General features: G+C 39.0%; 3 protein-coding genes across 4 annotated transcripts; 2 read left to right on the plus strand and 1 right to left on the minus strand.

Moving 5' to 3' along the window:
* Positions 1-781: 781 nt before the first annotated feature.
* LOC113708091 (serine/threonine-protein kinase GRIK2) lies at positions 782-6,391 on the minus strand. Of its 2 annotated transcripts, XM_027230567.2 has the most exons (13): positions 5,761-6,391; positions 5,283-5,452; positions 4,773-5,159; positions 4,602-4,676; positions 4,464-4,508; positions 3,963-4,037; positions 3,556-3,643; positions 3,229-3,353; positions 2,171-2,266; positions 1,740-1,806; positions 1,503-1,618; positions 1,284-1,362; positions 782-1,132 (listed from the first exon to the last, which is right to left on the minus strand). In XM_027230567.2, exons 3-13 carry the CDS (start codon positions 5,100-5,102, stop codon positions 978-980), a joined length of 1,251 nt encoding a protein of 416 aa, XP_027086368.2. In that variant the 5' UTR covers positions 5,103-5,159; positions 5,283-5,452; positions 5,761-6,391; the 3' UTR covers positions 782-977. The 2 variants fall into 2 exon arrangements, with proteins under 2 accessions (XP_027086368.2, XP_071915167.1); XM_072059066.1 differs by lacking the exon at positions 5,283-5,452 and having other exon boundaries at positions 5,761-5,897.
* A 938-nt stretch (positions 6,392-7,329) lies between these two features.
* LOC113708111 (probable pyridoxal 5'-phosphate synthase subunit PDX2) lies at positions 7,330-11,363 on the plus strand. Its single transcript, XM_027230585.2, has 7 exons — positions 7,330-7,777; positions 7,870-7,997; positions 8,569-8,656; positions 8,763-8,836; positions 9,206-9,397; positions 10,731-10,828; positions 10,903-11,363. Exons 1-7 carry the CDS (start codon positions 7,726-7,728, stop codon positions 11,024-11,026), a joined length of 756 nt encoding a protein of 251 aa, XP_027086386.1. The 5' UTR covers positions 7,330-7,725; the 3' UTR covers positions 11,027-11,363.
* A 3,081-nt stretch (positions 11,364-14,444) lies between these two features.
* LOC113695455 (uncharacterized) lies at positions 14,445-16,385 on the plus strand. The gene is made up of 2 exons (XM_027214572.2): positions 14,445-15,454; positions 15,586-16,385. Exons 1-2 carry the CDS (start codon positions 14,713-14,715, stop codon positions 16,308-16,310), a joined length of 1,467 nt encoding a protein of 488 aa, XP_027070373.1. The 5' UTR covers positions 14,445-14,712; the 3' UTR covers positions 16,311-16,385.
* Positions 16,386-16,442: the final 57 nt, after the last annotated feature.

Below are 16,442 nucleotides of genomic sequence, written 5' to 3' on the forward strand. Positions count from 1 at the left end.
CACTATGGAATGGGTTTCAAGCTCGACACACCCATACATACATGATTATTGGTTGACATCTATCACTATGGAAGACCCAAAAGTGCTCAATGGCCATTCCGGACCAAATTGGACACTTTTGTGTCCATTCCCGAATTCTCAACATGATAAAGCCAAGATCTTGCTGATTAAAAAACTCCCATCATTCTCTCTGTCTGCAACCCTCATTTATACCTCCTCTCCTCTCTCGTCTTCCCTTTTTCCCTTCCCATAAGCCACAGAAAGTGGCCCTCATTTACTGGGTTTTTGTCGATTTTGTTGTAAAATTATGAAATCAGAACAAAAATTAGAGGAAGAGAAATGGAGGTTGGTAAGATTCCTATGCAGATACAGCTACTACTACCAAGCATCAGTTTTTTGGCAAAGGGAACCCCCAATAAAACCATAACTATTGATGGGTCATAGACATTGCCATTGCTGAGTCTGAACCAAGCGGGTGGTTAGTACCATTAACTATTTTCCTAAAGTGGGAATACTTGTGCTTGCATGGCATTCACTTCTCTGTCAAACTTCCCCTACTATCAGACTTGACTTGCTAGCTTACTGGGCAGATGGTGCTTGAAAAGCAGCAGTTGAAGGCACTTGATGTGAATGAAAAGCAGCATTAGATGTGGGACGTTGAAACATCCACCGGTCACGTTGTAAACAGCAAGTCAACTCACTAAGCTCCTAATAGCATTTCCATTGTACTTGCATAGCTAATAATACGGCAGGAAGATTGGGAGCTGATGAACGCAAGGAATTATCAGAAAAGAAAAAGATGTTATAAACGTGATAGCTCTCTACAAAACAAAGCAAGTCTAAAAGAGACTCTCACTGCCTCTCATCTCTATACTGCGATGCCTCGCATACATAATTCATTCAGTTTTCGCAAGTCACCCCCTTCACTGGAGAAAGGGACCAAAAACTCTACTGCTATACAAAAATGGAAAGCCTCGTCAAGCGAGAAGATCCACTGCGCTCCCATTAGAGACTTCTTCTTTTGATCTGCTGTTCCTTTTGCACCAACATAAATACCGAGGAATAGGCCCTCCTTCACCAATCACCCATGCATGCTCAGAAACACCCTCTAGTGTCATCCTCCGTTCGGGGTCTGCAGAGACAATTTCTATAAGAAAGAATACAAGGGCCAAGAATTTCGTGTACAGGCTGAGAATGAAGAGAGAGCACAAGAAGGGAATGGCAGTATGTGTGCGGAAATCAACTTCTGAGCATCATCAGCTAATCAAAGACGAGAGACAAACCTTTGCAGAGAAGCCCCTCAATTAAGTCCTTCAGCAGGGGATTCATTCCATCAGGGAGATACAAGGGGTTATTAACGATCTGCGAAAAGAGTACAAATCCCCAATTACAAACAGCTACAGAAACCAGCAAATGAACAAGGCATAAAAAGAATAACAAGCATTCCTGTTCTTTACAGGACATTTATACATAAGTGAGGAGGCAGTGGGACTACTGAATACCTTATCATACGTGTCCTGAAGGGTGTCCCCAAGAAATGGATACCTTCCCAACACCATGCAATATAATGTAACCCCAACTGCCCACGTGTCAGCAGCTTTGCCATGATAGGTTGAACCTGATAATTATATATATATAAAAAAAAAAATGACGTGACTATATTGGGCAAAGTACTTCTGTAAATATACAGAAGTGAAGTCTCAGGTCTAGCATACTTTCAACATCAGTCATACAACTACCTAAACAGCACTCTGGTGCGGTAAAAACAGGAGTCCCAGGAGAGCGGCGAAGTTCATCATTATCATCCTAAGAGTAAAAGCAGAATAAGAGAACATCACCTACCAAAATTAGGAGGCAAAGCTATAAAATAAAACAACAATCACAGTCATAAAAACAAACCCATTACAAAGTGCACACTGAATTGCTCACCAGGAGATCCTCACAATCCAACAAAATGGAGGCTTATTTCTAACAAAGGAAAGGTAACGCGGATGTGCCATAACAAAAGAGGAAGACTATTTCTTGCTTTAGTGTTTGGCGATTTCTTGGTTGAACGAAAAATTCTTGATCTATTTAATCTTTCTTAAGTTCCTTACTAAAAGGAATCTTTCTTCTATCAAGTAAGGATCAACCTTAAGGTAACAATATCAGGAAAACAGCAGTGCATTACCTCAACAACCTGACTAACACTGAAATCACCAATCTTCACAGTCCCAGAAGCAGTGACCAAGAGATTATCAGGTTTAATATCACCATGCACTACATTCTGTGGAATTGGAACGAAATTAGTCCAAAACATTAGAACATTTTAATGTTGAGCAAACAAAATATAAAGACAGAAGCTTAGGTAAGCTGTGCATGAGTAAGACATCATAGGAGGAAAAAAATGGCCATTTTCTTCAGCAAAGTTATAGGCTCATAACTAGGTGAGATGATTTGGGAGAGCAATCAAGTTTAGAGGTTTCAATCTTACCAGAATCTTAGATGCAGGTAAGAATACCATAAACCATCCACAACCAGACAATACCTAAATGATCCAACTTGCAAGATTACTTAGGAGGTAATCTATAAGCCTAAGTAGCGTCCGTCAGAGGGGAAGAACTTATATTGTCTTCTAAGCAATGCAATAAATGAAGCAGAACACAGGCTGTAAAACCAGGTAAAAGCCACAATAGGCAGGGGTAGTATCAGCACAAGCTAGGACACTACCGAGATAAAAAAATTTTGTGATTATATCTCTAACAGACCTTATTCATGCGCAGCTACAATGGCTAATAGAACGCAAAATTGAAAATCCTGTCCCTTACAATGCTTGGTAGCGAAAAAAAACTGAAAGACGAGCACCATCACTAAGAAGCTCTATTTCGGATGGCTTTGAGCTTAAATTACCACAGAAAAGATTAAGACCCACTTCAAGCACAATGGATTGGCAATGAAACATATTCACAAAGCACGTCAGAAAACAAATTATAAAAGATTCAGTTTTAGTGAAGAAGCCTTGGGTTAGCCCCCCAAAAAATAAAAAGTATTGCCACAAATCAGCAGTTGGGATTAGCAGTTGACCAAGTAATTTGTGCAACAGCAAGCATCACGGAAAAACTTTAACAAAAGAAAAAAAATTACTTCAACACAAGGGAAACATAACATTTTAATGGATTGGACCAGTTAGCTTAGAGTAAAGAAAGTGCACATATAAGATGAGTCAAAAATGGACAATCCTTCTCTTACATGTGCATGAAGATACATCAAACCACAAATTATATCTCGGAAATACTTCCGTGAGGTACTTTCTCCAAGACCACCAGGTGGGCCAGCACCTTCAAAGACCCATTTGCCTTCCACATACTCCAGAACTGAACAAGAAATAGATAGAAGTGGTCAACTAAACTACCCACACACTAAACGTTTGGAAATTCATAAAGGTAAAGCAAGATGAAGAGCAAGTGCTTTATTTCAGGAACATTGATCTGTTTTTTCTGTTTTCTTCCTTTTATTTCTTTTGTCCCTTTAAAAGGAGAGGGTTGGAGTGGCGTGGGGGGCAATATTGAAGAATACCCATGTAGAAGTGATCTGTGGTTGGGTCATCAATCACCTCAACAAGATTCACTATATTTGGATGGTTCAAGGTTTTCATTATCAAAACCTGCAAGGCATAAGAATTGAAAGCATTAATTCATAATCCCAATAATCTGAAAATGGTGAACTAATTGAAATTCACTACTTCTTCAAGAAAGCAATATAAACATTAAAGCCACCAGTGCACAATAAAAAGCAGACTCACAAATGCTCTATTCTATAGTTGACCGCAATTGCAAACTTCCACGTACAATACAAAACATAAGAAAGACTACCAACCTTCAGAAAGCTCATCATAATAGAATATAAATCAGAAATGCAATAGAAATCATCCAAACTTCTGACTGTGACACTACAAAGTTAACCACAGAATTCAATAAAAGTACCTCGCGAAGGACATCACTCATAGCAGTCTCAAAAGGTCCAACCCTCAGCTTTAACAAATGAGACTTGTGAAAAGCCTGTGTTCAAAAGGAAAGAAAATTACTTATCTCCAGTATACCAGCTAAATTGTACCCATTCACCATTCCATCATTCATTTGATGTTACCATAACATTCAACAGATACCTAAAAGGACCATGACTAATTTCTCTGTCTACATGGTTTGACATGAAACCCAAATGAACTAATTAGGTTCTGATTCTGGCTAAAACAAATTTTCAACGTTCAACCAACAGTAGAAGGCTCATCATACGACGAATTGTCAAATCAATAGGCCTATCAAACATACCAAAGGCCTTTTGACAAATTAATGAAGTAAATGATTGAAAAAAATAAGCTACAAATTTGGCATAACATGCCAGTTCATTCAGAACATATTGCAAGAAACTACAAAAAAGTCTCCAAATTGTCCCAACAGTTCAGAAAACACAGCAGCAGGCATTACCTTTATCGCGTAATATTTCCCATCAACACTGCTATGATAAAGAACCTGTGACATTTTGTTAGGCATAAGACCACAGAATCACTGATTAAATGCCTATGGGCATAGATGAGCAGTAGATATCAAGAAGAGTACGCTCACCACTTTGCCATAGCTTCCAGAACCAATCTTATATTCACGAACATATTCATTAATCATCTTGTTCCCATTTTCATCCTTAGAAGAACCAACCATAGGATCAATTTATACTCGTAATATAGCAAAGATGAGCGCTAAATGCATTGACATCCAAACCGTCATTTAGCTACTTACTTCAGACCGCACAAGTTTGTGGGTTTCCTTCACTGGAACTTCCCTGCAAATCAATGAATTTTGAAGTCTATAATTGAGAATCTCCTCAGATCGTCTGACCGGACTTTGCAAGTCACTATCATCCCCATTTCCAGTATCAGTTACATCACCATTATCAAACTCACCATCCTCCACTTCCATCTCTTGATCCAACAAGGATTCCTCTGAAGTGTAATTCCCAAAAACTCTAGGTCGCACAACTTTTTTCGGCTTTTTAGCAAAAGAAAAACCAAAACAACCACAGCAACCCATTTCCGTTGCTTCTGCAAGAGGATCTCTCTTGATGAACATGGCTAAGTTATTTCCGCCCAATAATCTACAGCAAAACAAGTTTTCTGATCCAAACACCTGAAAAATGCCACATTGACAGATGAAGATCTTAACCTATCAATCAAGAACCACACAACCTATACCCAAACACAGAAATTACTGCTACTAATTATGAAAGAAAGGGAAGGTGTTGATATTAACCTTATCAGCAAGTGATGTAATCTGGGCTTTGAAAGGCCCAAAGGCAGACTGCTATAATAAAGGATGCCATTCAGAGAAATGATAGAAGCAATTGATCAAACTGATGCCATTCACATTCCACCCTGACATCTCAAACAGGAGATTGCAGCCCAAAATACTTCCTAAATCTCCTGTATTCAATAAAAAGTAACAAATTTTACTTTTTTGCTAGACATTAACAATGTTAGATAGATGCAAATCAACCACGACAAGTTCAAAGACAGCAACATACTATTAGATAATCCAATTCCAATTTCTCAATAATTGCAATCAGCAAGCAAAGCAAATTGTATTTTCCAAAAAGGTTTTTTATACTTTATTCTCCAGCAAAAGGACAAGTCCCATCTAGAGTCGCAGACGATGGTGCCAAATACAGATAAAAAAGTGCAGTTCGAGGGGGGGGGGGAATAAACCATATGAAGATCGAAATTTTACATACCGATTACCACAATGAATGAAGCATCTCAGCAAAACCCTCGCTCCGAATTGAAGAAACAACCCAGCCGTTTACAATCCCGGAAGTTGAATTGTAACTGCCCTCGCAATTCAACAAATAAGAATATATGCTCCTGGCCACCGACTCGAAGCTAATTAAATTATTGTATGAGTGAATCAAATAAGGAAATGAAAAAGATTCGATTTTGATAAATTATTGAGAAATTGCAGTTGATTTTGGAAAACCCTAAGAAATAGGAGGTAGAGAGGAGATTTAGGAGGGAAGGAAGAGGGATGCACGGCGAGGATTTATCTGAGGCGAATTTCAAATCCCTTTGTCTTATATGGAAATAGGAGGCCAGGGAAGAGATCCGGACTTGGAAGCTTTGAAAGAATTGGAGTTGGTATTTGGGGGATGGAATGGGGAGGGAAAGTATTCAACTTTCCATTCACATAAATAAGCCTCGACTGAAAATTTGGTTGTTACGTGGCTGCTCCCCGGCGAGGTTTGGTGTGAGTTTGGTTTTGGGTTTAGACTTTGGAGTTCGGAAAATGGAAGAGATTGGAATGAAAGTGAGGGAAAGCTGAAAAAAGAGTACCGTAAATAGAGAATCAGATTCTTGCATTTAGAGTCTGTGAAATGTTCATCAACTCACCGCTTTGCTTAAGAGCGCTAAGTACAAAATGTGTGGAATATAGGTAGGAGACCTTGTCAAAGATGCTGGCATTTGTCAAAGGTTGGTTTTAGATTCCTGATGCTTCATGTGGTTCCAAAACAGCTGGAGTACCTTTTTTACAAAGGCAAGTTTGGCCGAGAAGAGAGATTTAAGATCCTTCGTGACTATAGATTGAATGTTCAATAGCATTACTTGTAGTATTGAAAATTTCAAACACGTGTCAATGCAGCCTTTCTAGCTAAGATGGAGGGTGAGAAGCGAGAAATACGCTGGGAAAAAGAAAGTAGGGCTCTCGGAGGGATTCAGATTTCAGGGTCGAAAAGAGGAAAGTACTAGTTGTAGGGACCATAAAAAAAGGGTGAGAATATATTTTGTTAACTTCTATGTGGACAATATTGGTATTTTAACAAAATTTGCCATGACATATAGAGCTACAAACGAATCGAACTATTAGCGCATCGACTCAATCAAAATTTGACTTGAACTTGGCCAATATCGACTCGAGTCAACCAAATCAAGTTATTAAAATTGAGCTGAGTATAAAGAAACTCAATTCGTTAGTTCATGAGTCAACTAATATTAAAATCGAGCTAAGTATAGAGAAACTCAATTTGTTAACTCATGAGTCGATTCAATTATATATGTGTGTGTTTGTATGGTGATAAAATTGAGTTGAATTTGATAAAATTGAGTCAAGACTCAGACTCAATTAAACCAAAGATCGACTTGATTTGTTTACAGACCTTATCATTATAACCTGCCTTAATGTGTGGGTGGCTCATTGGTTCAAATCAATTTGGAGAGATTAATGCAAATACTAGTAGTGTTAGAAAGGTTAGGACAATGAACCACCTGCCCAATGCATTAAATTTTGGTGGGGTTTCCATCAATTTGTCACATTAAGATTGCTCTGTTCACAAAATTCAAGCGGGTGCATAGTATATCCATCTGACACTCGTCTGATTCGATGATAGTTCAATCATTCGAATTACTCTGATCTCTTCATGTCCTTTTCCCCAGCGGAGGACAATGGATCCCCCAAATCGTAGTCCCTCAGAACGTGTGGCGGCGAAATTGCAGATTTCCACTGAAAAACAAGTGTACATGCGGCACGCTAACAGTTCCATGATCCCAAATGTCGCTGATCGAATTCCATCGTCTCTTTTTAATCTACTTTGCCTACGCAAGTGAAGCATAGTTGGACACGCCTCTTTCAGCCCCTGCTTCTTTCTTCTTTTAATAAAATTTGTAGCCGCCCACTTCCGACTCCCCACGCTTGCAACTGGGCAAACATGGTCGTGGGCGTTCTGGCTTTACAGGGATCTTTCAACGAACACATCTCGGGTAATTTTCCATCCCCCCGCCGTTACCAAATTTCCATGCTCTTTTTTATTCTTGATATCTGATGAAAAATGTGATGTGATGATATGGGGAAGCCCTGAGAAGACTGGGAGTGAAGGGAGTAGAGATAAGGAAACCAGAACAGCTGCAGGATGTCACCTCTCTCATCATTCCCGGCGGCGAGAGTACCACCATGGCCAAGTTAGCCGAGTACCACAACCTGGTCTCATCTCCTCTCGCCCCTTTTCTACCTTTCTTATTTCTGTTTCTTTTCTCTCTTTCCATATGCGCACACACGTATAGCTTTCCGTGTTTGCATGTAATATTTTGTATTTCTGCATACTAAATATTTATGTTGGTTTGTTGTAGATTAGACCATTAAATGGAATTGAGTCACTCTTTTGATATTCCTATTGAGTTTGACAAAGCACTTCTGGTTTCTTTGGTGACTTGTGGCAGAAAATGAAGAGTCTTTATTACTTGTATAATGTGTCAATGAAATTTTTCTGCCCCTCTTTTCACGTGGGGTTAATGTTAGTTAGACTGTCTGATAATGAATGTGTATTTTTGGTTTGTTTTCTTTGGGTTCAGGTCTTCTGGGAGGAACCAAGTTTGAATATGTCTCATTTCATTTTAGCTTTATATTTTGTGAAATTCTTTAGTTAAAGGATTATCATAATTTCTAGTTAGCTATCGTCAGCATTACCATGGTTGTTGTTGCTGTCACTGCTTCTTTTTGCTGATGTCGGCATGCTTCTAAGAGGCTAGGAGCTTACTTCATGTTGTCATTGCAGTTTCCTGCTTTGCGCGAGTTTGTTCAAATGGGAAAGCCAGTTTGGGGGACGTGTGCTGGCCTAATCTTTTTGGCAAACAAAGCCACTGGTGATTATCACTTTCATTTTGTGAATTGAAATTCTATGCTTTTCATGGTTATGAGGACTGCAATTGGCAATCTAGTGTGAATTGTATCACAATACAATCATTGCAGGGCAAAAAACTGGTGGGCAGGAACTTGTTGGAGGTCTTGATTGTACAGTCCACAGGAACTTCTTTGGCAGTCAGGTACTCTCTACTATCTTGAATTACGTTATAACCCAAAAAGGATCTATGGACTAAACTGTTTCATAGTCTATCAATAGCTTCATCTTTTTGCTGAGGCAACACAATTCTTGGTTTGGGCCTTTATTGGTTATATGTTATCCCCATCTGCTGAGCAAATTTGCCTTCAGTTGAATACTGAAATGTTTTTGTCACATGCTTAGTGAACAACTATACACGAACTAGCCCAAAAAAAAAAAGAAAAAGCAAAAAAAAAAATGCTGATTCTTGAATCATCATAGTGGATCATCTTGTTCTATCCTGATTCTATCATATGAGTAGTTGCTGACTGCTTGAATCTGGTGCTCTTTTTTTGTACCCTAAATTCTGTAGATTCAAAGCTTTGAGGCTGAGCTTTCAATTCCGGAAATTGCAGCCAAAGAAGGTGGTCCCCCAATTTTTCGAGGTGTTTTTATTCGTGCTCCTGGAATTCTTGATGTGGGACCTGGAGTAGAAGTTCTGGCTGATATTCCTGTCCCGTTTGACAAAGCTTCTAGTTCGGACCTTGGCATTCAGAGCCCAGAGGTCTGTTTATGTTTCCTAATTTTGTTTGGGTTTTCTCACCAAACATTCATGTGGAGAAAAAAATTCTATTATGCAGTATCTGATGTGTGTATGAGAAGCTGTAAACTTGGTTGGGTATTGGCCTCATTTTGGGTTTGGATGCTTAGCTCCTGTTTACTGCTTCACAATCTTTTTTTTTTTTTAATAATTTTAATCGATGAATGCATTGATTCTTAAGAGCCACATTTTTAGTTACCTGTTTATAAGTACATTGATTGTATTTTGTTGCACCAGCTTCACAATTAGAAACAGTGCAATCTGAGTGTGTGACTTGTGGCAGTTCTTGCTGATACTTATACCAAACTTTTGCAGAAAACACTTAATTGATATAAGGGTGAAACTTGATTCAGTTGTCAGTCGTAGGTTTGCTATGTGCCTATATGCTAACACCACTAGGATGCTTCTTTCATAGTTTCATGTAGTCCTAATTTCATGGTGTTTTATGAAGGCTGGTAATGCATTTAAGCATACAATTTTCTGTTTAGCATCTTGTGACTTATATCGTCTCTATTCCTCTCTTTGTTTGAATTTTAGGTAATTACTAGCGTACTTCATAATTGTACCAATTAATAGCACTTTATCAGCTTGAGTGTTTCCATGAAGCATATGAACTTTGGCCCTATGACCTCTTCTTGCTCATCTGACCTTGCAGGAACTCTTTGATATTTTGAGAGACTTAGACACTAGCAATTGTTTAATCGATACAGTAACAAAATTTTACTCTGGTTTAAAAGACGTCAACAATATACGCGTGTGTTACCCATTTTGTGTGTCTGTGTTTATATTAAGTTTCGGATAGTCATAGATGCATGTATGCTAGTCTTCTGCTCATGGGCAGACCTAGAGGTACTGGGAACAAGATCCAATAATGTACGTTTAATCTTACAAGACTAAAATGTTCTCAACGAAGTCCTTTTAGTTAAAAACTACCTCCACAAATTTGTAAAAATTCAAATGCTACAGTGTTATTTATACGACTGCGGGAACTTTACCCTTCTGCATTCCTATTTGGTTCTGCTTGAATATACTAATGTCATGGAACAATGCCACTCTGTGCTTCTATTTGCACTGCACCATTCTCCTCCTTGTGGCTGGTAAGATACCCAATGTTCTCTGTGTGGGGATGTGTGTTCTGGGGCTGGTTTACATTATAGGAATTCTTGAGCTGCTATCTTTGAGTTTGATACATGGTGGATAGCTAATGCATTTCTAAGTATTTTTTGTAAGATCCACAACATTATGCATGTTTAATTGGTCATTTAATGGTTGCCATACTTGTCTTTTCTTATTTCAGGAGAATACACATTCAGAAAAGAAAGTGATTGTTGCGGTGAGGCAGGGGAACTTGTTAGCAACTGCTTTTCACCCTGAACTGACTGCTGATGGTAGATGGTGAGTATCTTCTGTTAATGAAATAACTATTTGCCTAATGTAATGGGTATAGGTTCTGAAGGTGATCTTTACAGGCATACTTACTTCTTGAAGATGGCGGGTGAGATTGGAGAAGGGGCACTGTGCTGCCGCTCCACATATGTGGAGGATCCAAGCTTCTCTGAGCGAGATAAAAGTGATCTTCCAATCTTTCAATAGCAAAAGAAGTAAAAAGTGGTAGGACTTTTTCTAAAAGAGAGGAAAAGTCAAATAGTTTCTTTGTGACTCTTTGTTCTCTTCTTAATCTGTGTTTTCATTTGTGGTTGTCTTGAACTTTCTAAGTTAATTCAGATAGACTTTTCAATAGAACTTCCAAAGTTAATTCAGATAGAACTTCCAAAGAGGGCCCTTAGTCCATACAAACTCTTCGCCTTGACAAAGAGAACTGATTTCTTATGGCTGCACACAAGATCATGTACATAATTACTTGAATTTGTTTGTTAAGCAAACTTGCAAGTTTTGCTTATGCAATTAGAATTTCAATTGTTATGGTGCATGGTATGTCTGATAGTTAATTGGATGCTGTTGTGTTCTCTGGTTGACAAAATTTGATTGCCGGATATCCAAAGCTTGTAGTTTTAGTGACAATGTAGTGGTCTGAGTTTTCATTTCTCCGCTCTGTTGTATCACTCGAACTTGCATCAAGGAGAAAAGCATCTCATTAAGAGCTGAATTAGTTTCTGTTTGTTTGTTTTTAAGGGTTCCAATTGTGAAATAACAGTGGATTCTTCTATTGGCAATGTCCTGTGCATCTCATGGTCTTTCAAAACTCAATTTCTTGGCTGTATTTGTCATGTCATTAGGATTTTTTGCCTCAACATAGACTAATTTGGAATTAAGTTCAGGATAAAAAGAGCTCTTGCCATAGGATTCTTAACTTCTACTGCTCGTTCCCCTGGAATAAATACTAATTCAGGCGTCACACACGTATCAGGTGAATTGGTTATGAAGGTCAGTACCCATCATTTGAAATTGTAGGTTATGGTGAATGGGGACACTCGTTTCCAAATAGGCAGAGTTGCACCGTATTTGAGCATTTTAAGTGGTTTACCTCCTAAACTCATCGTATCTTGCTGCTAAATTACAAAAAGATTAGTGTGTCAAATATCACTAAGGGGAAAAAAATGGGTTCCTTCATTGTCTGCCAAGGTTCGTTTTCTCTGAGTTGTTCTTTTGATCTGAGTTTTGGAGGAAAGAGCGGACAAAAGCATTTTACAGCTATTAAGATGGCTAAGCAAAACAAGGACAGAGCTGTTTGTAGTCAGGTTGTTTAGATCAGCTGTTTGTAACACTAATATGTCACATACATCACAAAAAGTGATTGGGTTTTATTTCCCCAAATTTATTTGCTTACATCATTATTACAATTTTCAATACACCTTTTTATCTTCCCAATTACCTTTTTATCTCACATACATCACATCACAAAAAGTGCTACAGTAAAAATATCTCTAATAATTCACAATCCAAACAGACCCAATTAATTGGTAATGCTGAACCAAAAGAAGTGCAGAATAACATTATACTAGCAATAACCTGTTTGAGATTCGACTGATTTGCTGAAGAAACATTTTTGGAGATAGAAGCAATTTTAAAGTGTTTGGTAATTTTAATTCTATAAACTTAGAAGTAGAGCTTTTAGTCTCAAAAGCACTACTATTATTAGAAGTTCAAAATTGGTGCTTTTAAAGGTACTTTCACGTTAAAAAAATTACTTTCATGTTAAAATAAAATTAACTTTGATTATTTTATCATAGATTTTGAATCAAAATTTTATTTTCATTGTACACAAAAAGCACTTATGTAATTTTGCACCCAAATAACATATAGGCTCTGTTTGGATTCCTCAATTTTTGAAAAATAAGTTTTTCGTATATAATGTTATAGTAATACACAAACAAAAACAATTCTAAAATATTCATACAATATATCAAAAATAACTCCAAATATCCAAAAAAAAGCCCCCACCCATCACTCTCCACCACCACCGGCACACCCACAACCCTCCCTCTTCCTCCTTTTCCTTCTCCTCTCTCTTCTCCTTCCTTCCTTTTCCCTTCCCTTTCCCACCCCCAATCCCCCCTCCCTTCCACTGACCACAACCTTCCTGGTCAAGACCAAATTTGATCGCAACCAGAAAGGTCACGGCCAAAAGCAGCGACTCATGGCTTCTGGTCGTGACCTTTCTGGTAGCGACCTAAAAGGTTGCGGCTAGAGTCGCAGCCACCACCTGCAAGTGGGAGAGGAGATTGGGGTTGGGGGAAAGGAGGGGAGGGGGGAGAAGGGGGAGGAAAGAGAGGGGAGGAGGAGAGGAAGAGAGAGGGAGGAGGAGGAGGGAAGGGATGGTGGTGGTGGGTGATGTAAAATTTAAAAAAAAAATACCTCAAAAAAGTTGTAAATTATAAAAATAACCCAAAATATATTTTAAAAATATCTCTAAAAACAATTCAAAAAACATTTATAGTAAAAGTTTTTTATACACAGCTATAGCACTCCAAAAAACAGTTAATTCAAATAGAGTCATAATTAAATACTAACTAAAAACTTTTTATTGAAAACACTATTGAGTAGTAAGCGACCCAATCTCAAATGAGACGAAAAGTATTGCCATATCTTACCAATGCAACAACAATAATTAAGGAACAGTGCAATAGTACAAAGTATACATTGTAAAGCAAGCCTTTCTTCTAGCTGTCTTATGTTTAAGATGATTTATTGTTGAAGATAACAAGAAATTAAACAACACTGTGTTTGGATTTGGATAGAGTATTAGTACTCAAAATATTATTTAGAATAATTATTGTAACATTTTTATTGATTTGATATATACAACATAAAAAAGATGGTTAACATATGTCACCTGCAAAAAGCAAGCGACTGCAACACAGGAATCCCTAAAATTAAAGAGATAAATTATCATTTAGTTTGTATCTGGGTTGTACGTCTCATCGAGTAGGATTTTCTTTTGAAACACTACTTGTATCCAACATGTTAATACTACAGCAAATTAAGGAAACGCGTTTCTTGATTCTGTTTTTCGAGGAAGGCCAGCCATGCACTTTTGCCGGATCTGGGGCTGAGGCATACGGGATATTAGTACAGCTGATCTAGGTTTGAGGCACGATGAATGTTCCGGGACAACATACAGGTTGTTGTACTTTTCCCTCATGAAGTTTTACACTTTTACTTGCTTGCGATTTTCATAGACGTACTTGGCATAAATGGAACAATAGCTCATCCCAATAACTAATGCACGTCCCATCAGAACAGTATTTGATTGTTTTCGGGAGTCACTCGTATAGAAATCTTGCAAACCAAGTCAAAGAACTGCAAAGCTAAGTTACTTGATCCATGGTACCATCTGTTCTCCCCATCTTTCTGTACGTGGGTTTGAATAGTCGTTAATTTCAATTATTCCCATGTTAGGTTCTGGGCCTTCTGGCAGTACCATGAACTTTTACTTGAGAATTAGCAAAGTCATCCACGTACGCATACATTCTCTGTTGCCTTAAGAACGTAGTTGAAGTCAACGAATCTTGCTTCTGATTGACTCAAAGGACTCATAATTCTACCCCAGTTTCTGGAGTCGCTTTAATCAAACTCCCAAAACTGCAGTTCTACGAAAATCAAGTGGAAAGAGCTGTACCTCTAAGTTTTAGTTCTGAAGAAGCAAAACTATTGGCATATATTTAAGCAGAACTTAATGCCCTGCTGAGCAAACTGCAACTATAAATACACTTCCACCCCCTGCAGTGCTATCACACACTACAAACACTTCAAACACATAGAAGTACGTATAGAAGTAAACGGACAGGCATAGGACTGCATGCTAGTAGAAAGTAAAGATGGGTGGTAGAAGATGGTTGTGGTGCATCCTAGTTGTTTCCCTCCTGCTATTCATCTCTTTAGAAGCTGCCATTGCTGAAGGCGAAGGTGGCAAAGGCAATAATGGAGGCGATCATGGCGATGGGGGCAAGGGCAGCAATGATCAGGGCCAAAACACCAATGATCAGGGCCAGAACAACAATGATCAAGGCGAGAACAATAATGGCCAGGGGCAGAACCACAACAACAATAATGGCAACAATAACGATCACAATGGCAAAAATGGTGGGGATGGCAATGATAACAGTGGAAAAAATGGTGGCCAGGGAAGTGATAACAGTGGAAGAGGTGGTGGCAGAAATGGTGACAAAAACAAGGGGCCACCACCTCCACCGTCATACCCGCCTCCATCTCTAACTCCGCCATCAAAATTGCCTCCATCCCAACCTCCGTCATTACCTCTACCTCCATCACAGACGCCTCCATCAATACCCCCACCATCCAATTCCCCTCCATCTTTTCCTCCCCCATCACAATCCCCTCCATCTACTTCTCCACCTTCAACAGGCGATTCCACTGACTACTATGAGGTGTCACCCACGGAAAGGACAGGACAAGAACGATTCTTCTGCACAGCAACGAGTGCATGCTTTTGGAAGATCCTCACTTGCCCATCTGAGTGCCCTTCTAGGAAGCCCAAGGACAATAAGAATAAAGGATGCTTCGTTGATTGCAGCAGCAAGTGCGAGGCCAGTTGCAAGTGTAAGTTAGCTGACTATCACAACTTTTTTACTATTTCTTCTCGATTTTCAAGCCTTCATTCATATCTCTATGGAGTGGCTTCAGTTGCAAATTTGAATGCGATGGCTAAATTTCTTCTTACTCTTTGGCAGGGAGAAAACCTCAATGTGATGGGTTTGGCTCTTTATGCTATGATCCCCGGTTTGTTGGGGGTGATGGTATGATGTTTTACTTCCATGGATCAAAAGGAAGCGATTTCGCCATTGTCTCAGATGACGACCTCCAAATCAATGCTCACTTCATTGGAACTCGACCAGAGGGAAGGACCCGCGACTTCACTTGGGTTCAAGCTCTCTCAATAATGTTCGACACCCACACACTTGTCCTAGCTGCTAAGAGAGTCTCCAGATGGGATGACAAGGTTGATGCTCTGATTGCGAAGTGGGACAATGAGATGATTAACATCCCAACAGATGGAGAAGCTGAGTGGAAAATCAACACTGGAAATAGGGTTGTGGTTGTCGAAAGAACCGATGATCATAACACATTCAGGGCCACAGTCTCAGGACTGGTGCAGGTGGATGTCAGGGTGACCCCAATTGGTGAACAAGAAAACAAGGTTCACAATTACCAGATACCATCTGATGATGCATTTGCTCATTTGGAGACACAATTCAAGTTCTTCAAGCTTTCTGATTCTGTGGAGGGAGTTCTTGGGAAGAGTTACCAGCCAGGATTTGTAGGCCCAGCCAAGATGGGAGTGGCCATGCCACTGATGGGTGGGGAGGATAAATACCAGACTCCATCACTTACTTCACCGCTATGCAAATTATGCAGGTTCCAGAGGCCCTCCATCTCCATGGTTACTGCAATCTGATAATCTAAAATTTTTATACTGTTAGTGCTTTGAAAAAATATGTCTAAAATTCTCTGATTATTTTTGTGACCAATAATTGATATCGTCACCGTTGTTGTCTAAGCAGCGGATCTATTGTATTGGTAATTTGGA

Source organism: Coffea arabica, chromosome 1e (assembly GCF_036785885.1).
Source record: "Coffea arabica cultivar ET-39 chromosome 1e, Coffea Arabica ET-39 HiFi, whole genome shotgun sequence".
Classification (NCBI taxonomy): Eukaryota; Viridiplantae; Streptophyta; class Magnoliopsida; order Gentianales; family Rubiaceae; genus Coffea; species Coffea arabica.

Bases quoted from the DNA above. Each gene is read 5' to 3' on its own strand.
- LOC113695455 (XM_027214572.2), top strand. From the start codon at position 14,713: ATGGGTGGTAGAAGATGGTTGTGGTGCATCCTAGTTGTTTCCCTCCTG. The intron at 15,455-15,585 runs GTAAGTTAGCTG...ACTCTTTGGCAG, and splicing joins GTGCGAGGCCAGTTGCAAGT to GGAGAAAACCTCAATGTGAT.
- LOC113708091 (XM_027230567.2), bottom strand. From the start codon at position 5,102: ATGTTCATCAAGAGAGATCCTCTTGCAGAAGCAACGGAAATGGGTTGC. The intron at 4,509-4,601 runs GTGAGCGTACTC...AAAATGTCACAG, and splicing joins CTGGAAGCTATGGCAAAGTG to GTTCTTTATCATAGCAGTGT. The intron at 3,644-3,962 runs GTACTTTTATTG...TATGCCTTGCAG, and splicing joins TGAGTGATGTCCTTCGCGAG to GTTTTGATAATGAAAACCTT.
- LOC113708111 (XM_027230585.2), top strand. From the start codon at position 7,726: ATGGTCGTGGGCGTTCTGGCTTTACAGGGATCTTTCAACGAACACATC. The intron at 7,998-8,568 runs GTCTCATCTCCT...TTGTCATTGCAG, and splicing joins TAGCCGAGTACCACAACCTG to TTTCCTGCTTTGCGCGAGTT. The intron at 8,837-9,205 runs GTACTCTCTACT...TAAATTCTGTAG, and splicing joins GGAACTTCTTTGGCAGTCAG to ATTCAAAGCTTTGAGGCTGA.